The 24,479-nt window shown below is 40.8% G+C and overlaps 4 protein-coding genes across 10 annotated transcripts in view; 1 reads left to right on the top strand and 3 right to left on the bottom strand.

Moving 5' to 3' along the window:
* LOC8078253 (thioredoxin-like protein Clot) lies at window positions 758–1,716 on the bottom strand. Its single transcript, XM_021449569.1, has 2 exons — window positions 1,410–1,716; window positions 758–1,297 (listed from the first exon to the last, which is right to left on the bottom strand). Exons 1-2 carry the CDS (start codon window positions 1,561–1,563, stop codon window positions 1,032–1,034), a joined length of 420 nt encoding a protein of 139 aa, XP_021305244.1. The 5' UTR covers window positions 1,564–1,716; the 3' UTR covers window positions 758–1,031.
* LOC8078254 (CDK5RAP3-like protein) lies at window positions 1,906–5,553 on the top strand. The gene is made up of 9 exons (XM_002436910.2): window positions 1,906–2,247; window positions 2,462–2,556; window positions 2,643–2,737; window positions 2,838–2,973; window positions 3,115–3,264; window positions 3,345–3,854; window positions 4,067–4,275; window positions 4,424–4,556; window positions 5,050–5,553. The coding sequence occupies exons 1-9, from the start codon at window positions 2,052–2,054 to the stop codon at window positions 5,188–5,190; spliced, it is 1,665 nt and encodes a 554-aa protein (XP_002436955.1). The 5' UTR covers window positions 1,906–2,051; the 3' UTR covers window positions 5,191–5,553.
* LOC8072863 (beta-glucosidase 24) lies at window positions 6,112–11,828 on the bottom strand. 4 transcript variants are annotated; one of them, XM_002438280.2, is made up of 13 exons: window positions 11,441–11,819; window positions 11,294–11,363; window positions 9,483–9,541; window positions 9,325–9,400; window positions 8,864–8,941; window positions 8,708–8,795; window positions 8,312–8,567; window positions 7,483–7,598; window positions 7,142–7,359; window positions 7,020–7,051; window positions 6,768–6,870; window positions 6,565–6,673; window positions 6,112–6,430 (listed from the first exon to the last, which is right to left on the bottom strand). In XM_002438280.2, the coding sequence occupies exons 1-13, from the start codon at window positions 11,576–11,578 to the stop codon at window positions 6,262–6,264; spliced, it is 1,512 nt and encodes a 503-aa protein (XP_002438325.2). In that variant the 5' UTR covers window positions 11,579–11,819; the 3' UTR covers window positions 6,112–6,261. The 4 variants fall into 4 exon arrangements, 3 of the variants coding, with proteins under 3 accessions (XP_002438325.2, XP_021304322.1, XP_021304323.1); XM_021448647.1 differs by having other exon boundaries at window positions 7,020–7,359; window positions 11,441–11,823; XR_002448110.1 differs by lacking the exon at window positions 7,020–7,051 and having other exon boundaries at window positions 6,398–6,430; window positions 11,441–11,825.
* Window positions 23,093–24,479, bottom strand: part of LOC8078255 — a 1,852-nt gene continuing 465 nt past the window's right edge. The window contains exons 1-2 of one of the 4 annotated variants that reach the window (XM_002438281.2): window positions 24,292–24,472; window positions 23,093–23,810 (exon numbers count right to left, since the gene is read on the bottom strand). In XM_002438281.2, coding sequence (XP_002438326.2) covers window positions 23,369–23,810; window positions 24,292–24,323 — 474 coding nt within the window. In that variant the 5' untranslated portion in view covers window positions 24,324–24,472 and the 3' untranslated portion in view covers window positions 23,093–23,368. Of the gene's footprint in view, window positions 23,995–24,286; window positions 24,473–24,479 lie in introns of those variants that run through there. The other 3 variants (XM_021448829.1, XM_021448828.1, XM_021448830.1) reach the window with 3 other exon arrangements.

Consider the following 24,479-nt stretch of genomic DNA (forward strand, 5'->3'; position numbering starts at 1 on the left):
TTTACTCGTACTTATTTAGAAAATTGAAAACTTGCCACAGGGCGGGTTTTGCTTTTTTATTTTTATAGGAGCAAATTATTGGTGATATGGCTATTTTTTCCTTTACACTATTTATTGAAAAGGTTGAAATACCAGATCTAGTGATGTGTTGGGTAATAATACCCTTGTAAGTTTTTTTGGCATGTTTTTTTTGCTAATAAAAATTAGCTAGCATTTTTTTCCGGAACTATATATGTAAGGTTTTTTTGGGCATTTTTTTTTGCTAATAAAAATTAGCTAGTATTTTTTTCCATTCTCTTCTACTAGAACTATGGCAAAACTTTTGTCAACCTTTCAATAAAAGATACATACCCTTCAGAAAAAACCCGTCAGCTATGTCATACAAAAAGAAGTGCTCTAGCGGAACATCCATTCGAATATAGCCATCCCAAGTTCAGCAGCAAGCGTCGAATATAGCCATCCCAAGTTCAGCAGCAAGCGTCCAACTTTGGCTACTACGTTCATCGGTCGCTGGATGATTCAGATGAACACGTCTCATCCTCAAAGTGAACATGGAAATGTTTGGCATTTTTGTTGTTCAGATTGTTCAAGCATGCAAGGGAAAGAACAAGTACAAAACTTGTTCAGATTGTTCAAGCATGCAGGGGAAAGAACAAGTACAAAACATGCACTATTATTGTCTACATTGCTGGCCTCTTTTGCAACATCAACCAAAGTGGACTGATCTGTTATTCTACTAGTGAGAATGTCTGTTGTATGAAGCTATGAATAACGATGAATTATCTTAGGATTCACTCAACAACGTGAAATACAATCCAGATTTTTGGAATGCAAAATGAGACAGAGAACCATCGAATTACTAGCTTCACTATTATCGAATTAGCGGCTTTATTACGTACGTACCGTACGTATTTCCCAGCTTCTGGTTCCTTATACATGAACTGATTTATTAGCTTCATTCACTCAATTTCCCAGCTTTTGGTTCGGCATACATGAACTGAATCACAGATTGTTATAGCAGCCTACTCAGATCAGATGGAAGGAACGGAGAGGAGGGCGTCAACCTTGTCCTTGAGGTGCGCCTCGTCGTCCCCGAGGCGGGCGGCGGCGGCGCCATCCTCCCACCGGATCAGCGTGGGCACCCCCTTGAGCCCGAACCTGGGGTCCACCCTCCACGGGTGCGCCGGGTCGCGCCACGTGGGCTTGTCCCCGACGTAGGCGCGCAGGAGCACCGCGTCCTTGCCCTGCAGTGCTGCCTCCAGCCGCTCGTAGATCACCGGCTCCGCCACGTTGCAGTCTGCGCCCGCCGCACGGCGACGGTGAGCAAAAGTAAGCACACCAGTACCAGGGCGACACGACGGCTATTAATTGCTGAACGGAATCTCATCGTTATTATCGGCGTTACTTACCGGGGCACCAGGTGAGGGAGGAGTCAGGCTCGCGGTCGGCCAGGAAGAGCAGCAGCTTCACCTTGCCGTCGGAGGCGGCGTCCGGGGAAGCGAAGAGGCGGTCGAAGTGGGCGTCGAAGTCCGCCAGCGCCGCGTCCACCTTCTCCACCGTCATCTCGCCCTTCTCTGCCCTTTCAAGAGAGATAAGCGGATTGGGAGCAGCAAATAGCGATTAGCGGATTGGGAGAGAGATTGGTGGGAAGACCAAGAGACGAAGGAAGCAGACGAGACGAGACGGCCGCCGAATTTATTCTCCGTTGTTCACGGGGCCGCGTGCCGTGTGATTCCTTTCTGGGATTTCTCGCAGCCTCTGCCACTGCCAGTGGTCCCCGCACCGCAAACCCGCGTGTCGCGTACGCGAGCCGGAATCGGAGGGAGGTTTGGGCCGGCTCCGTGGACCGAAAAAGGCCCAACGACTACTCTCCATCCAGCCCAACAACAACCAAAGTGCCGCCGAGTCCAACGGAGTCATCCATCGCTCACTCTCGTCTTCTCCCCGATCGGCTCCGGCCTGCGGCGCTCGCGTTCGTCATCCCCTTCCGGCCTTCCCCCTCGCCGGCCGCGTGATCCTCCTCTGCCGCGCGGACCCCCGCGGGCGCGACGATGCACGACCCGTCGGAGATCCGCAACCTCCCCATCGACATCGCCTTTGGCCGCCTCCAGGAGTGGCTCGTCGACCGCAAGCGAGTGCCGCACGACTGGCGGAAGCGCCTCGCCGGCATTCGCGCCCGCGTCGCCTCCGCCTTCGCCGCCCTGCCGCGGGACCTGCACCCCTCGCTCCTCGCCCTCGACCCCGAAGGTAGCACAGTTGTTCCCCACCTCTCAGCGGATCGTCGTCACTGTAGGAATTTCGGCGAATTCGTCGTGCCTCCTCTTTTAAACCCACCCACCGAACCGCCCCCCCCTTTCCTTCTTCCTTGCGTTGCCTCTTAGGGCGCTCTATTCGGTTTTCTCACTCTCGTTGTCTGTGTCGAATGTAATCCTTTGCTTCTGATTCCTCGCCTTTGGTTCAGAAATTGGGTACCTTGAAGCGAGGAAGATATACGGAATTCTTCTAGACTCCAACACCGAGACTCGCAACATATTTGGCCGCCTGACGGGATCCGCGGTAGTGTTTGCTTTTCCTTCTGTGAGACAAATGCATCGTCGTTTTCTGGAATTGAAATCCCAACTGATTGCAATTGTATTTTCTAGGGTGAATGGGAGTCCATTGTTAAAGCTTATGACAAGGACCATGTCTTCCTTGGAGAGGCAGCACAGATCATGGTTCAAAATGTTAACTATGACATGTATGAAGTCTAGCTAGATATTTTGTTTGACTGCTAACTAAATTTCCGTTTAGCTGCGCTTGACCATGGCTAATTGGTTTGATTTTTTGGCTCCTTCAAGTCCATATCAGAGGAAGCAGATGCAGAAGACTCAGCAGCAGCTTGCAGAGCTTGATCGAAGGGAGGCTGACATCAAGCGCCTTGCAGCATTGTCAGCTACTAGATATGTAGAAGCTTGCCAGGAACTTGGCTTGCAGGTCAGCTTCTCTACCTTTTTGGCTACCTTTGAGGGCATTTGGCCTCTCTATCTGACCACCAGCACTAATTTTTCCTACTACATTGCTGACCACATCATACTGATTTGGAGCGCCACTTGTTTTAAACTTTGTCATCCGCAGGGAATAAATGTGAGGGAAGAACTAATAGAGTCTGCAAAAACACTTCCATCTACTTTTAGCAAAATCTTGGAGGCCCTGAACAGTGATCCTGTCTCAAATGCCATGGAGTACTACACAACTTTTGTCAAGGATTGCCATACTGAGGACATGGTACACATATTGAATACACAATTTCTAGCTGCTAGAAACATTCTTGTAAAATTTAACCACTTTGTTCTTCTGAACTTCAGGGAAATTGTGTTTCTGTGCTACACAAGCTGAAAGAGTTGCAGGCCAATCCCCCTTCTTTGCATGTCTCAGTATATAATGAGATCAAAAGTTCTCTTGTTGAGGCACCGGAATCTCATGGACAAATTGACTCAAATGTTGCTGATGATGATATTGACTGGGACATTTCTGTGGACGCTAATGAAATTGATTGGGACATTGGTGCTGTGGAACAGCCTGTCGAAGAATCTGGCAATGGTTTTGGATCATATGAAATTATTGACGCTAATATAGAGCTGGCCGGTTCTGAAAATTATAATGTTAGTGTCGCAGACAAATCCTTGAACAAAGATCTTGCATCATCTGAGTCTGGTATTTGCTGGGACATCACTGCTGATAGTTCTGAAGAAATTGCTAGTATACAGAATGCTCCATCTGAATTCGAGCAACCACAGTCTCAAATGATAACTGAAGATAGAAGTCGGTTGTTGGAAAAGGAATATAGGAATGACATTCTGGATGATTTACTTGAGGTATGTTGACCCTCCCCCCTCTTTTCTAGTTCAGGTTATATTGCATAATCTGTCTTATTAAGACATTTCCTTTCATCTTGTCTGTACTGAATAATAATGCTATTTTAGAAATTCAGTTGGTGACAAGTGTCTTTGTTGTACGACGAGGCTGCTTTCTGGATGCACCTTATTGCATATTGTTGCAATTCATTAATTTATGATAACTGAAACAGGTAAAATCATTTTTGACACAACGCTTAGGGGAGATGAGGAATGCAGATACATCATCTCTACAGCATCAAGTGCAAGCTGTCTCACCTTTTGTTCTCCAGCAGCATGCTCCTGATAGTTTGGAGAATATGCTTGTAGAGGTTTCTTCAGCAATCTCATTGCTAACTAATCAGAAGACTCTTGACCTTATAATGATCCTTAATTCTAAAAGGTAAGGGATTATGAAGCATCCTGCTCCTTAATGTCTTTCATTACTACTAGTTCAATAAAGTAATAGAAAAAAAATCTTTCTTAGCCTATAAATGCATAATGCTTCTATATTTTCTTTAACTGGTTACTGTTTCTTTCCTCTTCCCAAGGTTTCTGGACAGATTAGTGTCAACCTTAGAAGAGAAGAAGCATCATGAGGTTAAATTACGGGAAGGTTTAGGTGATTTATCTGTTAAGCGTATGGAGCTGCAAAACGCACTGTCATCATCATGGCCAAAGCAAGTAAGTGAAAAAAAAAATCCTTGGTAAAATTGGCTACAGAAAATACAATTTCATCACTTGCTGACACACTCTGTAAAAGCATTTATCTGATCGATGATGATGCAAATATTCTGGCCATTTGCTATTGAACTCAATGCTGCTCAGACACACGACACTCCATTTGCTGGTGGATGATGGAAAAGATCACCTTTGAATTTCCACATTGTTCGCTAACTAATTTCTTATTCCGTTTGGCGAAATAGCTATGCAGTGTGCCCCTGCAAATTCTAACCAAGTATTGTGTCCAGAAATCAGTTTCAATGATATTCTGTTGCTTTGTTCATCGCACATATACTTCTACAGTTTTACCGAGTTTAGTAAAAAACACCATGTAGTAGCAATCCCTGCGAAGCTGTGATCTAAACTCAAATAAGAGAGCATCATAGTGGCAAGGATTTGTAGGCTTATTATGATTCATATTTGTGTTAAATATTTGCCTTTTTCACATATACAGGAGGCAGCAATTACAAAAACAAGGGAACTAAAGAAGCTGTGTGAGTCAACACTATCGTCTGTTTTTGATGGAAGGCCAGTGCATATAATTGGAGAGATCAACACTTTACTGAGCTCAAGTGTTAGTCAATTAGCTGTATGACTGTATTTTTGTTCCTGGACCAAATAAGATTTGAGTTTGCAAAATTATCATCTTATGGTATATACTTCAGAATATTTATGATTTTCCTGCTCCTGTTGCTTTGCTGCTCGGAAGTGCATATGCCATATTATAGCCCTCTCAGGACAAATCATATGGACAAGTCATATTATAGCCCTCTCAGGACAAAACGAATGCAGTTGAGTGGTGAAGAAAGTAATATATGGTTACCAAAGGCTTCATTATCAGTGAACAATGATCTAATCAATGTTTCGTAGAAGTTGACCGCCTTAGTCAGTGTTGTACTTTATCCTGATATACAGGCAAGTTGAACAACGTAATTAGCCAATTATATGATTCCTTGAAGCCCTGTGCTATCTGTTATGAAATTTGAAAAATCCCCAGTTGCAAGGTTTTTTTTTTTTTTTTTTACGTAAACCAGTTGCAAGGCTAAGGCCTTGTTTAGTTCACAAAAAATTTTCAAGATTCCCCGTCACATCGAATATTTGGTCGCATGCATGGAGCATTAAATATAGACAAAAATAAAAACTAACTACACAGTTTACCAGTAATTTGTTAGATGAATCTTTTAAGTCTAGTTACTCCGTGATTGGATAATGTTTATCAAATAAAAACGAAATGCTACAGTACCCAAAAACAAAAAATTTTGCGAACTAAACAAGGCCTAAACATGCTGATGTTTGCAACATTGGTTTTAATGGTTTCAATTGTTTATGTTCATCTGTGATTACTGATATGTATCTGTTTGTGTGTAACATCTAATGTATGCTTCTGTTGCAAAAGGCCATTGTATGAGTGACATGAGTATGCTTTTAAATCCTAACTATCAGAGTAGCATGATGGACTACAATGATTTCATAGATGCATTCTTGTAGTATTATTACTCTAGAAATATCAGCATGCTCAGGGAAAGTGCAGTCCGATCATCTTGGCTTTATAAGAATCACTTGTACAACACTTAACCGGAAGCTGGAGGGTACAATAAAATATAGATGTTACATTTGTAATTGTAATGTTGCTCCATAGTACTTTTGACTTGAGCAGTACAAAATTTCACTTATGAAGGAAATTCTGGAACCATTTGCTGGAACTCTTTGGATATCTTTTCAAACCATCCCTGTAGTCGATGTAATTAATGCCAAATCTCACAGTATAACCATCCATCCACTCGAAATTGTCCAATAGTGACCATGCAAAGTACCCTCGTACATTAGTTCCTTCCCTGCCATGTCATAAGAGTACTTTTGATTTTGGTGCATAAACGTAAATATTTTTTTGTGTCTAATACATACATTTTCGTGAATCGTGATCGATAATTCAATTATGCATCTACTACAAATCAGGCACCAGACTTACTCGAGGGCTCTTTTAATATGGAATAGGTGTTGCCGGTAGAATTCTATTCTGGTATTGTCGACTAAGGCTTCTTGAAGTGGTATGTTTACATTGTTAATTTCATCGACACCTGCAGCATAATGAATAAATTTATCAGCTACTGCCCTGGATTCCTGAGTAAGCCACAGAACAAACTGATATAAAATGTAGTTAGACAGTTGAACCGTTTTCTGTGATGTAGATTGTAGGATTGTTGTATTTCTTCTTGGTGTATAGCAGGAGTTCTTCTATTCCTTTTGGATAGATGTAGAGCCAAGGAGATCCAGCCTGGATACAAAGATTCATTTTTTTCATGCCTATGAATCTGCAATGACTTTCGGATTATCTATAAATAACCCTTCATTATTTATCATCGACTCAGTTACACAACTGTCAAACATGAAGCAATATAATTTTCCTTTTTGTGGAAGTCATACCTTTGGACCAATAACTGTCCCGTTTCTTTCAACTGTTGTTACAATAATACAGGTCCTGAAAACTCTTAGTCCACCCAAGTAATTTGAATAGTAGAATAGAAATAACATGATTACATGATTACCTGATTGATTAGTCCGTGAATCAGTATTATAGCTTCTGTTTCCATTGTTACTGTGTTTGGTATTCTGAACATATCTTGCTGTATAGTAGTTGAGGCCAATGAAGTCGAATGATCCATGTATGGCTTTTGACTGTTCTTTTGTGAATCTTGGTAATCTATTACCAACTAGTGTTCTCATGCTGAGTGGGTAATCTCCCTTAGTTAGAGGATCCATGAACCTGTTCAAATTATCACCAAATTATGTAAACAGTGTCTTAGAAGAATCTTTCTGATTTTGATTTAGAGGAAACTTCATGGACGAAACCTGAAGTCTATCTAGTAAGAACTAAATGAAAACTCACCAGCCATACATAAATTCTAGTGCGCGCTTGGCAGCATCCTTATCTCCCTTGGAATTTGTGTAGGGAATCATCCAATTGCTGACTAGAGTGATTCCTATGCTCCCTTTTTGCTTCTCCTGCATGATTATTAATTATCATTGTAACTGCAAACTATCAAGTATATGGAAATGATTAAATGAGTACTAGTGTTTTCAGTGGTTACTGGTTAGCTATCATAAAAGTTGGATGAACCTTGGAATTCTCGTCTCTTGTCTGAGACACCTTGATGTGCTAGTTTTGTTATCAAACATTGCGTAGAACTCTAGAAAATGTCCAGCACTACCATTATTGTTTATAGGAGCAGATTGTGGCTTTATAGCTTATTTATAGTATCTACTGTCACGTTCTACTTTTGGAGACCTAATTGTGTAAATATTTTCAATTAAATGTAATTAGAAGGTTTGTCACATTATTGATATATCCTCTTTGCATGCCAGAATGCATTTTGTTATGTTATAATTGCATATATTTGATTTGTGTGTCCCGCCCAGGTTAGACCGAGCTCTTCTCCTTGCACAGGAGGAGGCTGATCACTGGATGTTGGCAGGCGCCAAGAGTCTTAGAGGTCTAGTTGCTGTTAGTCATGGTGGATAGCAGCTCCTGTAGTTGTGGTTTTGGTCGTCTCTTTTGTTATGAACAGGCGCATGTGAAAGTATAAAAACCTGAGGTGTGTGTGTTGTGTGGTTTTCGTATTGGCTATTTGAGTCTTCTTTATCCTTTCTTATGTAATGATACGCAGCTCTCCTGTGTATTCCAGAAAGTAATAACAATTTGGAAATAAAATCTGTACCTGGTATTTGCCTTTGTACACCTGAACTGCTGCTGCATGAGCTAGAAGTTGGTTATGAGCTACAATATAAGGTTCCCTTCCAGAGTCTCCCGTGCTGCATCCTGAATTTTCCCAAGCAGAGCATCTTCCAGGTGCTAATATACCACTGGCATAACCATTAATACTGAAACTCCAAGGCTCATTGAATGTTATCCAGTGCTTGACTCTGTCCCCAAACTCCCTAAAGCAGATGTTGGCGTAGTCACGGAAGTCTTCTCTGGTAATGATAGCTAAATATAGTAAGGCGTGATTCTTAGTTTGTTCAAATTTGAGTAGCATTGTTATTATTGATCAGAGCAGATAATTTAGGATGCATTAAGGAAGATTTATATGGCATGATTGGTCAAATTTACTTACACAATAAGCTGGCTCAAAAAGCCACCATACTGCTGTTCTAATGCTTGTGGGGAGTCCCAGTGAAAAAGGGTCACGAATGGTTGAATGCCTACATTGTTTAAACATTATGATGCAAAGATATATAATTTTTTGACTATTTGTGTTATGAGTATTTACCTTCTGAAATTAGCTTGTTAATGAAGTTGTTGTAGTATTTGATTCCTTCCATGTTGACCCCTCCACTCAGTTTTCCGTCTGCATCCATGCCATCAATCCATCATTGCATCAACTAGAAGCATAGGTTGATCTATATGTTTAGCTGTTCTCCGTTTGAACTTTATTACCGTTTGATGCAACTCAAAGTAGAAGTCTCCAAATTTTGATATATATAATAGCAGCAATTCCAAATGGTTGGCTAGAATATGTTCAAAGGTGATGGATGTTTGCTGCAGATCAAAGTTAAAGTCTCCAAAATATTTTACTATAGCAGTTCTAAGTGGTTGGCTAGGATATGTTCGAAGGTAATGGGTTTAAGTGCATGCAGCACACATGAGGTCTATTTAATCTCAAGTGGCAAGATTCTTCTACAATTTTCTGAGACATGAAGTGTATGATAATAGGCTAGAAGAATCACTTACTAGGCAGAATTCTTGTCCAAGAAATAGAAAATCTATAGGCATTAAAACCTATATCCTTCATGATTTTGACATCCTCCTGTATTCAGTGAATGGCATCTGATATATGCTGGTAAAATAAAAATGTATTGGTTGCTAGGATGGTCATTTTTTGACAATACCTGGTAACGGTGATATGAATCAATTGCCATGTCTCCATTGCTTCCATCTGCTATCTTCTCTGTTGAGAAATTATTGGGGCTTAGAACAAGAATCATGGTCTGGACTATGGATCTGAACAAACTGTTGAGATCTCTATTTAGGATTTTATTTGATATACGTTAGGTTAGATGGAGCATTGTTTTCAGGAAATTGTATAGTTAACTGCCTCGTGCGCTCTAGTGAGTTGTACTAGTTTGGACTCTTTGGCTTCTGAATAGACATCCCCATAGATTGGATTCAGCATGTTCTTTTCCTTTTTGTTTGTTGCTGTTTGACATAAAGCAATCAAAGTATTGTTGGCTATAAAAGTTGTCGCTAACATATTGTTTGATTTTGTAGATCCTCATCTTTTCGTTTGTACTTTTTGTCTGTATGTTCTTTTTTCTTAGACTAGTAGGTCAAATCAATTGGTGGTCCTTGGCTCCGATCTTCCCATGGAGTATGCCACTTACCATCCGACACCTATCATACGGCTTTCTAACTCCACTTATTTTTTCTGGCTGTTCTGTTCTGTTGGATCAATAGTAGTCTCAAAGATCTGATAACCTCCCATATTTGTGACAACACGGTTCTGTTTTGAGTTGCTCATCTTTCTCCCCGTATCACATCATATCCTCACCCTAACTTTATCTTCCTAACCGAAACATAGTGCATAGGTACTCTTTGGATACTGCAAGGACAAGACGAGGTAACATGCTAAGATCACATGGTGAACTGAAAGTTCTCGGCATATGGAACCTCTGAACATCAGTTGTTTGATAAGCACAATACAAACAAGTCCTGAATGAACTAAATTTAGTTTTGAACAGATCAACTGAGCAAAGTGATTGTCTGTATTTCTAGGTTTAATCATGTGCCCTTTTGCATTATCTTGAATGTTTAATTGCTCAAGAAATTTGTTTTTCTTGGCAGTAGTTCATTAGTCAATAAACATTAAACAATGTAACCTGCAGGATGCCTGCATGCGATGTCATGGTTTCATTGCCTGATTAGCATACTTTACATGCTGTTGCGGGAAAGCACTTAAGCCCGGCATTCCTATCAAGTTGTATTACTTTATGCTATCTTCAGTTGATTTTCGACATGTCTGGTTGTCTGGTCGCAAGTTGAGTGACAACTGACAAGATTTACTATTGTTTTTTTCCTTCAAGATTCTGATTCGGGTTTAAGGTGGACACCCTTGCCCTCCGGTTTTTTTATTGACTCTGGTTTATCTTTTTGATTGCTATTTGCCAGAAAAAGCAAGATGTTCTGATCCTGTTAGTGAGCAAGCATATCATTAGCATGCTATTCCTATACTCCTATGCAATTGTTAAGAACTCCTGATTTGTTTCTGAGGTTTGTTGATGGTGTGCAATAGTGTTAATAAACTACTTAATCTTTCATTTGAGCAAGGAGTTAGTACTTTACCATGCAACTTTTTGGTTCAGTCAAGCGATGCTTGATGGCATGCTAATTTAGTGGGACTTGGTAGTTCTTAGCCCTGTACTCTTTGTCCGAACTAGCATCATACAGCGCACCATTTGGTCTAACTAGTCTTAATAACCTAAAATGTAGAAGAAACTTTTGGTCCTGTTTGAGCCCTCACTGGTGTGGCCATTTATTTGGCCACTAAAGTGATAATAACTAAGCTATGTCGACATGGTCAGGATCATGATGATCGAGTAGCAATAAGCATTAGCAGGTAACAGCCACAGGCATATTGGCCTGATATTGCGTCCTTAACTTTGTGATGGCAAGAGCTTGAAATGGAGGCAGGCATATATATGACCTGGGTGAGTGTGAGTGTAGGTGTCCCAGATGCTTGGCCCTCTGCCGCCTTCCCTCACCGCTCCTTCATACTGCACGCGCCAAACTCAATATAAGAGCAAAACCGCTACTCACGCTTCTTCCAGTAGGAGAACTAGCTGCTACTTACCTGGTAGGCCGAGGACGCTGTGCCAAAGAGGAAGCCCTTGGGGAACTGGCTCCTTGAGACGTTGCTGCTTGCCTTCACGGCCGAGACGACGACGAGGAACGGCAAGGCGAAGAGCAGGAGAAGAGCTAGACGCGACATGGCTGTGCGTGCAGCGTTGCTGTATGTGTACTCTCTGCTTGCCCCGTGTTCGTGTGTACCCCAGGCGGCTGTATTTATAAGGCTGGCTGGCTAGTTCTTTGGAGGTGGTTCTGAGCTGGGCAAACCGGAGACCGCCATGTCCAGCACCAGTTGTTCCATATAAAGTCCTTCCATGTGGAGATGGGAGACACATCCTCCGTCTTTTTGATGCAATTAACAAATGGCGCATGGCTGGCCTACTGTTTAGTGGTTCAGCTGTACTTCCAGGTGTTTCTCTGATTATGTTTTGATGAAGGCAAAGTGCATTTCCATGTATGTGTAAAAAATGATCATAATCAAATAGGGAAACTCTTAATTGGGTTAATTAGTTGTGATCTGTACTTGAAGAGCATAAACAGGCCGACCCCCTCTCTTGTCTGTGGGCCTCCCTTCTAGTGCGGGGTCCCCTGAGTCATTCCTTGCTGGGTATGTAAGTTCATGAGTCCATCTTGAAGTTGGTTCACCTTTTATGTGGGCCATTCAATCTATGTGCTCTCATCTCTAGCCGCTGAGAAAAAAAAACATAAGTTGATCAAAGGTGGAGAATCACTTTGGAGTGTTTCTCTTGTCATGGCAAGCTTGGAAGGATGGTGGGCCCATTGGGGCTCATTTATCTCCATTTTCTATAAGTCCTGGGAATATTTGATAAAATATGCTTATATTGCTTTGTTTTGAGACTATTGACGGTGTTTTTGAGTATATAAAAGTATGACATTTTCACAGTCAACACTCTTGCATATGCTCTAGCCACAAAATTGCTTAAGAGAAGTTTAGAGCAATCAACAAAAGCATTAATTGGTGCTTAGGCTAGTTTAGGCGACATTAGCTCTTGGGTTGGTGTTAGCTTAGAGTTTAGTGAGGTTTGCACACCACTTTGCTATATGTGCTTGTATACGCACCAAAGCTTGTACACACTAGAGGCTTTGTAGTCTTGCAAGACCCTCGAACGTGTGGAATGGCAACCTAGGTTGTACTAGGGGATGAGGTCCATGTTGTTTTAGCCAGAAACTCGATAGTAAAGACAACGGAGAACGAAGAGAAGGTCACAGGAGACCCACTTATGCACAAGAAAGGCATGTGGGCTATTGAAAGGTCTCTATTTGGTTTTGGTAATTGAATGATAACCTAGGTGGACTTATGTGTTTATGTAAGATACATAGGTAATTAGTTCATAGATACACTTGTGTGAGCAACTCATGCATAGAGGTGAAATGGCTTGGATTCATTATATTGTAAGGCTCACACATGTGGTGAAGGAGCTCATTGTATATGAGACATGACACTGAGTCATGTGACTAAGGTGGAGAAGATCAAGATGAGGCTTGGCTCGATGGACTGGTTGCAACTGTGATAGGGTAAGTTGAGTGATGAATTGGTGCCGTTGGACCAAAGCAACAGTAAAGAGCAAGTGAGGTCAAAATCGATAAACTAATATAGTCACGTGATGATATGAAGTGGATCATATCATTTGTGACATAGCTGGTGCATGTGTTGCATAAACACCGAAGGAGATAGAATGGAATGCACAAGGTAAAGGTATATTTGTAGGGCATTTTATTTCACTAGTCATAGGTGTGTAGAGAAGTTTATGACCAGGTTTAGGATAGATGATCATACTATCAACAGGGGCAAACTTGTTTACATATCAGTCATCTAGTACCACTCGAGTGATCTAACCTTGCATCGTTGCTAGGATTGAGTGGCATGGTCAATTAAATGACTAATCCTTTAAAAAATGATTGTGAAGAGTGCCCGATGAAGAGGTACAACGACTCTATTTTCTTGGGGCTATAAAACCAAGCATTAGTTAGCCTTAGGTTGGTTGCTGAGCACCCTCACGCCTTGGTGGCTTGTGTAAGTGTACTTGGATGCCCTCTAACTCACTTGTATTTGAGAGAGTGTGATCAAATTGCAAGCTAGTGATTCTAGTGTGTTGCATTGTGAGATTGCATCGAGTGGCACTAGATGATCGAGTTGCACCGATAGTGCTTGTTACTCTTGGAGGTTTCCACCTCCTAGATGGCTTGGTCGCGTAATCTCTATTGAAGCATGCAAGGAAGCTTGTGTGGTGCTCTGGAGAAGATTGTGAGGGATATTGTGCTTGCCTTGTGGGAGCCGCGAAGAGCAACTCTAGTAGAGCGAGACGTGAAGGGGCGACAAGTGGTCCGACCGTGTCAAAGTTCTAGAGCTTGTGGTAAACACTTCACGTGGGAGAGTGTGACTTGTGGGTCATCACTAGCAAGAGGACTGACAGCAACATTGGAGCTTGTCTCAACAGAAACTAGCTTGGTGGCAACCAAGTGAACCTTGGTATAAAAATCACCGAGTCAATCTTGTTCATCCCATTGGTTTGCAATTTTCCAACACAAGCTTGTATTTATATTTCATATATTGTGCTTGTGTAGCTTACTAGTTACCTTCTTGCTTGTGTAGCATAGAAGTAGGTTCCTTGTGTAACTAGTTTACTTTTGTAGTAAATTAGTTATCTTGCTTAATTTTTGTAGTTAAGTAAGTTGTGCTCTCTAATTTATTTTGTGAAGTTTTATTATTGAGCATTGCTAGTGAGCTTAGGTGGCTTTATGCTTTTGCTTACTAGTTTGTATAGGAGCTCCCTTAGTGCTTAAAGTACTAGTGACATAAGTTTGTGTGACTTTGCTCCTAAAATTGGTTAGGTGAGCTCTAGCTAGCCCAATACCTTTGTTGCCTAATTAGGATATTTTCTAAGATGCTAGTGAATTTAGATAGAGGGGTGTCTTGGCTAGACTAATAATTTTAATTCCGCATTTGATTCGGTCGGTGCGACTACTTTTTTAGAAAGGACTATTCACCCCCTCTAGTCCACCATCTCGACCCTATAGCTATCCACGAAGTTACTTGATCGGGAGCTTGCCTCTTGTGAGTGCATCCTTGTGAGGGGCTCCAACGAGTACTAGGGGGAACACGAGCTTCCAATACCTTAGGAAAAATCATCAACATGGGAGTTTGCATTCTCTGACTCATTTACGTCCCCCTCTTGCATTTCTTTGGATTTGTACTTACACTTTCTAGCCTAGCTTATAGGTTAGTTGATGGGGTTAGAACCTAAAGTACAATGTTTTTTTGTTAAAGATAGCAATAATACTTAGAAAAACCGTAGTGCATATTCGGATAGTATTTTGTATATGTTTTGATAAGTAGGTTTTAGAGGCCATTAGTTTTTAAGTTGTCTAATTTAACTCCCCTCTTAGGCATCATGATTGCTGCATAATGTTTATATAATTTAAAGTGTTTTGGCAATGTCATTGGTATGTGATTTGTTGAGTTTTCCACTAATGAAGTAATGATAAACTATCAAAATAATAATTAATGTATGCATGTTTACATGCTCCACACGATGGCGCATAGCATTTCTTTGATAGTGAGTAATTTAGAAACATATATAACATAATTTGTGGTTATTGTGTTATTTTATATAATAGCTTATATTAGTATTTATATATAGATTTGAAGATTATTTTTGTTTATTTTTACAATAATATATGTGTGTAATTTGTATACAAATTTAGGGGTGTTACTAAATATTATCTTCCACTAAAAAAACTAAATATTATCTTCAATAATGATAGATGAGTAATTTAGATGGAAACTTTGGTGGTACTTTGCATTATCGTACATAAAGCCAGGAAAGTTTTTTTCCTCCCTATGTTAGTTTAGTTAGAAACAGCCAGACAAATACTTGACTACTGAAAATCAAGTTAGCCATTTTTTTAAGGTGAGATTGACATGGGAAGATAATATTTAGTTTTTCCTCCCTATGTTAGTTTAGCTAGATTTGCGTGAGCACGTGACATGGTGACCAAGATTCGTTTTGCTAAATTTAGTTTTCTGGGACAATAATTTTAAGATTTAACGCATGGAAAAGGAAAATTATTCAATTTAGGATCTAAGTCCTTCAGAATTTAGAAAATAATCAGAGCATTCTACGTTTCTTGAAATAGTCCATTGGTCTACTCCCTCCGTCCTGTAATATAGAGCATTCTAAAAATTTAGGACAAATTAAGAGAGAACACAAAAGACGCATGAGCCCTCACTTTATTTCCAAATAAGATGTTATCATCAATATAATTTATGGTGATTGGTTGATAAATAAAAAGTATTTAATGCAAAATGAGTTTCTGTCTTCTAGAATGTCTTATGATAAAATTTTAAGGCTAGAACGCTCTATATTACAGGATGAAGGGAGTACCTCTTTATTTGCAGTTGTTTTTTTAATAATGGAAGTTTTTTTAAGATAAGATACTCACATCATGATACAAAAAACTTGAAACACGTACACTTCTACCTCTACATATTTGATGCACATGGCCTTTAAAGTTTAAGAAAGTAGAAGCACTATGATGACTGTCAATCTATATATTATTGTCACTCATGTGCCTTGGAGAAAAACTTCTTGATCATATCTGCCAATATTTTTGTGAGGCTAGGTTTTGGAGGATAGCCAATATATACACAGATCCAATGATAATTGAGAATATAACCCACAAAGAGAATAAATACTATTCATAAAAAATCATGACATTCATGCATAATCATAGTGGCTTGCTCTCGGATCTTAGAACATGGATCATTCAGATATTGATATTTATTTCATGTACATATCAAAAATTCAATTTTGAGAATTCAGATTCAAATACGGTCAGATATTAAATGTTTAGATTCAGATATGAACTATCTATATATCGTTTTGACCCTTTCTGGATGGACAGATATTAGAAAACATCCATCCCGTTTTTATCCACTACTACATTTTTTATTTTTCAAGGTGGGAATTGAAAACGCCTTGGACCAAACGTCACGGTAAATCTGACCTTTTCCGAGGCGTTTGGATGCCTGCCTCAATAAATAGAATTAAAAAACAAAAAAAGCCTATGGCCCTACCGGGCTTGGATCTGGGCCACACCGTCGGTGCCCTTTCTCAAGATCCATGCATCCGCCACCATCTGAGGGGCCCCGCGCATACCCCATCACTTGAGACCTGCGCTGGCCGGATCCACCACCACGAGAGCGGATCTGGCCCGAGAAGGAGGAGGAACTGCTACGCGGTGGCTAGATCTGCATGTTGTTGTGCCAGATCTACGTGCTGCTACCAGATCCGCCGGGGAAGGAGTCACCGCGAGAGAAGGCCACCAAGGAGAAGCTGTGCACGCTGGCCACTGCCTCTACCTCGCTGAAAGGTCCTAATATGGCTAGAGGAGGTGAATAGCCTATTTAAAAATTCTATAAACTCACTAAAGCAAAGGGTTAGTTTAACAAATGGCATAAGAAATTTCACTCTAACTCTACAAGAGATGCAAGCCACCTATCCAAGCAAGTCTAGTTGCTATAATCTCTATGTTCAATCAAAGACTAAATCACTAATTACACTAGAGAGCTACCTAAAGTTTCTATACAAGATAGTAAGCTACACTAGTTTGCGGGAATGTAAAAGAGCGAGATGTGATCTTTATACCGTCGTGTATAGGGGACGAACCAATCACAACGATATGAAATCCAATCACTAAGAGAAATCCAATGAGACAATCACAATGGAGACACAAGGTTTTTCTCCTGAGGTTCACGTGCTTGCCGACACCTTAGTCCCCATTGTGTCGACCAACACTTGGTGGTTTGGTAGCTAAGAGATGTAGCACAAACCTCATCCTCACATAGGACATCCCAAGAACCTACCCCACAAGTGAGGTAGCTCAATGACATGCACGATCCACTAGAGTTGCCTTTGGCGCTCTGCTAGGGAAGTCACAAAAACTCTCACAATCATCGGGAGATGACCACGAACAATCACCAACTCATGTCAATGCTCCTCTACTGCTCCAAGCCATCTAGGTGGCGGAACCACCAAGAGTAACAATAACTTCACAGCTACAGCAATCCCCGAGTGCCACTAGATGCAATCACTCATGCAAATGCAGTTAGAATCATTCCCAATCTCACTATGATGATGAATATATGAAAGAGATAAGTGGAAGGTGTTTTCTTAGGCTCACAAGGATGTAAGTATGTTAAAGTGCCAATAGAGTGAGCCCCAAGCTGGCCAAACACTATTTATAAGTCCCTCAAAAGAATAGAGTCGTTGGCTCTCTGTTCTCACAAAACTCAGGGCCACCGGATGCTCTGGTCATACTATCCGGACGCTACCTCTAGCGTTTGGTGCTTGGATTCTCACCACATGTTCTCTTCCTTTGAATGTCACGCATTAGATCTCAATGGTTAAGTTTGCACTGGATGCTCTTAAGTAAATGACCTAGACCCCAGTGTCCGGTCGCTACTCAGAGAGATTCCAAAACGTGATTTTCATAACCAGATGCGTCCAGTGTGTAGTGACCGGATGCAACCCAATGTCCAATCCTCCCTCAGTGCCGCGCACACGAAACCACATCATTATGATCGGATGTTAAACAGTGTTCAGTCAGCGTCCGATTAGCAGCGTCTGATGCTCCTAGAAAGTGACCGGACGCGCAGGTCCTGCGTCCGGTGCTCAACCCTAGGTTGTAGCCTCTGTGCTACAAGATAGTACTAACCAGACGCACAACCAACATTTGGTGCTCATGCCACCTGCGTCTGGTGAGAGAAATACTCCCGCAACTTCGCCACCTTTTCAAATCCGCCTCCGACGACGCAGTGGAAAATAGGCATTTCATCTCTCTGAAACTTGCCTCCCGTGCAATGGAAAATAGGGAGAGAGGATCCCATACCCATCTCTACCCCTCAAACTCTACCTCCTTTGCAAATGCGCCAACACCACCATGTGTAAAACATCAAGTGCATGTGTGTTAGCATTTTCATAATCATTTTCTTCAAAAGAGTTAAGTTAGTTCACTAGGTTCTAAATGCATGCACATAAAACAATGTCACCTAGTTCCAAAAAGGAGTTGATCAGTGCACCTATCTATTTCGGATTTAATTCAGTGGTTAGGTGCACTACTACTCTTACTACGTTAAAGGATAAATACAGCTAACAACTGAAAAGCCGCATGGTTAAAACACCCAACTCATATTTGGTAAATTTGTGGGTTCAATTTCTGCTAAATGCACGCGAACATGAATGGTCTATTGGAACTGGCTCTCTATTCATGGAATCTCATCCATCATCCATACATAACGAATTGGTATGGTATATTCATACCATAACATAAGAACAATAAGAACTCAAATTCTTATCGATACTGGAACTCAGAGCATAGGAGGGAAAGTCGATTTATGGATGGAATCAAATACGCAGTGCACTCGATGGACTACTTAGCTAAGAAATTCCCCTCTTTATAGTATGGCTATCTATCCTAAATATGATCACACCTTCTAATATCTCGACCACAAAAACCAAAACCCTAAGGAATACCTTTGCCTTGATCTTCATAGGGTTTTGTTTTTCTCTTCCTTCTTTTCAATTTGAGCACTTGATTATCTTGTGATTGTCACCATTGTTACCATGATCATCTCTAGCTCCACCACTTGGCATGTACCAACCTCATATAATTCACACATTTAGCATAGAGATTAGTACTTGAGTTTCATCAATTATCCAAAACCAAACTAGAGCTTTCACTCGTGCTTGCCATTCGGCCTCCGCCTTGCGCTCGCCAGCCCACCTACGCCGAGGTAGGGGCTCCGCTAGAAGGAGCTGTGGTTGGGAGGTGGTGCCACACCGTGCGACTGGCCCGCTTGCGTGCTACCATGGTAGGGAAGACGGTGCACCGATGTGGTAAGGAAGAAGGGAGGGAGAGGGGTGCTAGTTGGGGAGAGGGTGCTGGTAGGGGAGAGAGCCACGACGAGGGGAGGGGAGGGAGGGCGTCAGGCTCCAACGGGAGGGGATGGGGAGGGGAGGGAGGGGTTCCACACTTGACTGCACTCGACTGGGTGTCGAGCGCCGCGAGGAGAGGAAGAGAGCGCGGCTAAGGAGTGTGGGTGCGGCTCAGGAGGGGGAATGAGGAGCTGAGGCTGAAACCCTAGGTTTGGTGTATATATATGTGAGCTCAGAACTGGGTTTGGTGTATATATATGTGAGCTCAGAACTGGGTTTGGTGTATATATATGTGAGCTCAGAACTGGGTGTCTTGGACTATCGGGCTAGGACTAATTTATCGAGGCCTAATTTGTGTTAGGATGTCCACCTCAGCTAATCTATTAACCGAGGCGGTTGGAATTCCTACCTTCCTTGGAGGGTGTTTCCAAAAGGTTGTGGTAAATCTTTTTTTAGTAGTGATCCCTACTTTTGGGATTAGTAGTTTCAAATATTTTCTAATTTTTCATAGCTAACTATCAAATAAATGTGACATACTATGACGACCTTGAAGAATAGCTGAAGCGACATCTGTAATAGCCCAAACTACACACCTAAAATTATATTCAAAAGAGGTACTTAATTGTTTGGTGACAAAAAATAACAATATTGCTTGCTGCCCGTCAAGTTGCGCTTAGCGAAATTATCCTATTTACAGTGACAGGGATATGTTGCCTCAACAGCATTTCCAAGCATTTCGAATCGGCGACGTGGGAGGCAGAAAGTGTGAAGCTCCAATTGCATCGCCATCCAACCACAATATCCTCCTAAAAACAATTATATAATCAAGCATCATTTCCAATTACTGGAATGGGTCAACAAAGCATCAATCCTTTGTTGTGTAGAGTAGGGCTGTGGCACTACGGGTTGCCGGAGTAGTGAACTCCTCCATCCGTGTACCCCAAAGAACACCACAAATGGTGACACCAGCAACTTGCACGGTCCTGATAAATTCGGGCCCGTCGTACTTGCCAAATCCGGCAAGGTGCATTGCATTTTGAACTAGTGGAAACTTGAAATGACACTGCAAAGTTAATTGATTGGTGATGCTCTAGATGATGTTTTCCGAGTCATGTGATTTTACATATTTGTAAAACATGTGTATAAGAATGATATTACCTCCATTCAAAAATGATGCAACTTTGATTTTATGTATAGTCAAGCTATCAAAATTTATCTAAGTTCATATAAGAGGTTAAAGTCTCTTTTTAACCTCCAACTTGCATGGTTGTGAGTTTTTTTAAACCTAAACTATGAAATTGGAAGCCGGATGCCGCCAACTATTAAAACCGGACAAATTTGTCATCTTGCTAGTTTAAAAGGTGGTTACCAATTTTGTAGAATTTATTAAAACCTAATTTGATAAAAAATCAATTAAAATTCTATTTTAAATTGGAAATATATGAAACTAGTACTTTTTTTGCTCTATTGCTCGTAGTCATTCACACTACTTGTTTGAAACAAACAAGATCAAAATAACCGCAAGTAGAACAACAACGGATAGAGATAGATAACATATTTGGAAGAAAAATGGTACTAATTTCACACTGTTTTAATTTGAAAATAAATTAGTTATGAAATTTAGAGATTCAATTATTTTTTTTAATATTTACCTTTAAAATTAGTCAAATCAAATTGGTATCTAATTTCATAGTTCAGGGTTGAAAACCATATAAATTATTGGTTGAAATATGGACTTTAACAATATATAAAATGCATCAGTATTTACTAACAGAGACTAATTGATAAGTGGAACTCATTAGAAAAAAAGAAAAATTTTAGTTTTCAGAACTTCGTCCGGTGATCAAATAGGCCCTTAGAGTGAGTTGGTCTGGCAAAATGATTCATTGTAAGTTTTGATGGGACAACACTACTGTTTTTTCTTCTGAAAAAAATATCATTTATATTTTACATATATATAAGCATATGTTTCTATTGAATCAGTTGGATTGGATGCTCCGTTACCGTCACATTGCTCAAATCAATAATAGTTCAGTGGAAACACTATCATGGTGTCCGGCACCCTTTCGTTGTTATTGCACGACAATGATATTACCGAGTGGTGGTGAATTAGGTCGGTTGTGGCTAGCCGCTAGCTAGTTCCACTGTTGATTCTAACAGATGTGATCCAAATATTTGTGTTATTATTGAGTTCGTTTGATGCTTGGGTTAATTGTTAGCCAACTTTTTTTTTTGTTCTAGCATATTCAACCAGGAGCGAGCTAATAGATAGGCTAATATTCTAGTCAAGGCTTCAGCTAATTGTTAATGAACTATTTGGCCAACCTCAACTATTTTAGGTTAATCTTTAGTGCTAGTTTAGGTTAATTTTTAGCCATAACTAATAACTAGCTCTAGATGATCCAATAGGCTCTTGTATATATGTACTACCCGCAACATCACAGTTTCATATTCTTTGCAACAGCATCACTGCAGAATCATTAGCTTTCAAGATGATAGAGATTGCCAAGGCACCAACACCTGCCTAGTCTTGTAAAAAAAAACACCTGCCTAGGACTAGTGCTTTTTGTAGCAGTCATGGTGTCTCCAATAATTTCTAAATAGCAAATTTAGAAAAAATTCTAGGCAAAATATTCAGTGCAAACCACATCTTCGGTGCAATCGTAAAAATCATTTGCAAAACTATATTTAGGAGTTTTCAAAAAAAAATTATGCACACTAATAGTGCATCTATAGATGTGCATTGTCACAAAATTTGAGATTCAATCTCATTTTACAAAAAAATCATATGAAAATAAAAAATATCATTTGCACAGAATAAAAATCGAGGAATTTTGTCCTCTAGTGCATATGCAAATGATATTTATTATTTTTCATATGAATTTTTGTAAAATGAGAATTGAATCTCATATTTTGTGACGATGCACATCTATAGGTGCACTATTGGTGTGCATAATTTTAAATGTTTTGAAAACTCCTAAGTATGATTTTGCAAATGGTTTTCACGATTGCATCGAAGATGTGGTTTTGCACTGAGTAATTTGCCAGAATTCTATTAGCTATTCTAACACAACCTCACACAAAAACTCTCACAGCTCACATAACCCTCTACTATATTTTCCTTCTAGTTTGTTTCGCTGAAATTTAGCTTACGCTGATTTATTGTGAGCGGAAAACATTCTTTTGCTGAAAAGTACTAGTGCTGCAGGACTGACTACATCTAAATTCAGTTCACAGCCCACATAAGGCATTGTTTAGTTAAGAATGTAGCATTTTTGTTTTATTTGGTAATTATTATCTAATCATAGACTAACTAAGCTCAAAAGATTCGTCTCGCAAATTACAAATAAACTGTGCAATTAATTATTTTTTATCTATATTTAATGTTCTATACATGTGCTGAAAGATCCGATGTGATCATGAGTTTTTCAGTGAACTAGGCGAGTCTGTACACTTCATCGGGTCAGACAAACAAAATACCAACGAATCCAAGATCTCCATGCTTCCGCCTACAGGCAGAAACAAACGTTGACCAGTTTTGGCATAGCTGGGCAGGCACAGTAAAAAAAAAACCTCATGATCTCCTGATTTTATTGTAAGAACTACCAATGCTTGCCGTGATAAAAATAGCAATGAAAAGGCGCATTAGTGGGGGGCCAAAGAAAGTTGCAGGAGCTCGTGGTGGTAGTCTGTTGATGTGAAGCAAAACATGGTGCTGACCAATCAGTTCAGTACCAACCAACTCCTAGATGTGGAGCTTTTGGTTCATTCATACATTTTCTTCATTAAGCAAAATTTCGGATGGCTTGCAATCAGTATTATATATGTTTACACCCATGTAGATGTAGGCCTAGCAAACACCAAGATGACATAATTTGAAGATTGCTACCAAAAATATGATGAATGTGACAAAATTGAAGAGCATCTGCCTAATTGATACCAAAGAATCTACTCCATTCCAATTCCAATTTTGACTATAGCCCTGCCTCCGCCGCTCGCCGTGGAGTGCTCTTCCGGCGGCTTCCTGACTGCCGGAAGCCATTGGACCTGGTGGACTCATCATTGCTGGACCGAGTGCTGGAGCTGTTCTCCTCCATGTCAAGATTTGAGTCCTCTTCTTCCTTGGGTACCCTGTTCCTCTTGTTGCCACCAGCTCCTCCGGAAGCATGCTCTGTTCTTGAACCCTTCACCTTCAGTTTGGCACCATCCCCTGCTCCCACCACGTAGTCCTCGTCGCCATCATCGGCGGCCGCCTCCAGTTTCTTCATCTCTGCTTCAATGATCTTCTCAGCGGCGACACGCTTCTGGGGCCGTCCCCTCCTCTTCCTTGCAGGCACGGCAACCTCCTCGCCGCTGCTCCCCTTGTCCTCGTGGGTCCTGCCATTGGTGAGCTGCTTCCGCCCTCTGCCTCTCCCCCTACCCATTGATGATTCAATTCAACAGAAGAAGCTGCAGAGACAACTCAGGAAGCTAGGAGATGCCAAGATTATATATCTAGATGCGGCCTATTCTGTTGTCTTGTTGCTTCCTTTTTGGAACTCACAAAAATATCTCACTTGCGACTGAGAAACTTGCTCTAGGACAGTGTAGCCAAGACAATCTAGAAAGATGCAACAGAAATATCAAGAACCTACTCAGACAATCTGAGTATTGTAAAACCCAAATTGGAACATGATTGAATATTCAAGAATGGATGACAGACTACACTCCTCAAAGTTCTAGTTAGATAGATCCGCATCAATAATCTCAAGAAACATATATCCAGATACATATCCCTAATCTCAGATTGGAATGCGCCAATATAATCCACACATGGTATCAACAGAGTAGAGCAGAAGCATTTAAATGATTCCATAAGCAATAGATAGAGGAGATAGAAAGAAGCGGCTGACCTTACATCAAACTACTAGTATGACCTTGAAGAAACATCCACCTGCAAACTCATTTCCCCAAGCTCCAGCGGTCAAAAGTTGAGATTTTTTTTCTCTCTTTTCGCTAGCACAGAAGGGGCGGAAACACTGCAGATTGGCACTGATCTTGGATCGAGATTGGGACACCAAGGGGGGGGGGGGGGGGGGGGGGGGG

This window comes from Sorghum bicolor, chromosome 10, assembly GCF_000003195.3.
Source record: "Sorghum bicolor cultivar BTx623 chromosome 10, Sorghum_bicolor_NCBIv3, whole genome shotgun sequence".
Lineage (NCBI taxonomy): Eukaryota > Viridiplantae > Streptophyta > Magnoliopsida > Poales > Poaceae > Sorghum > Sorghum bicolor.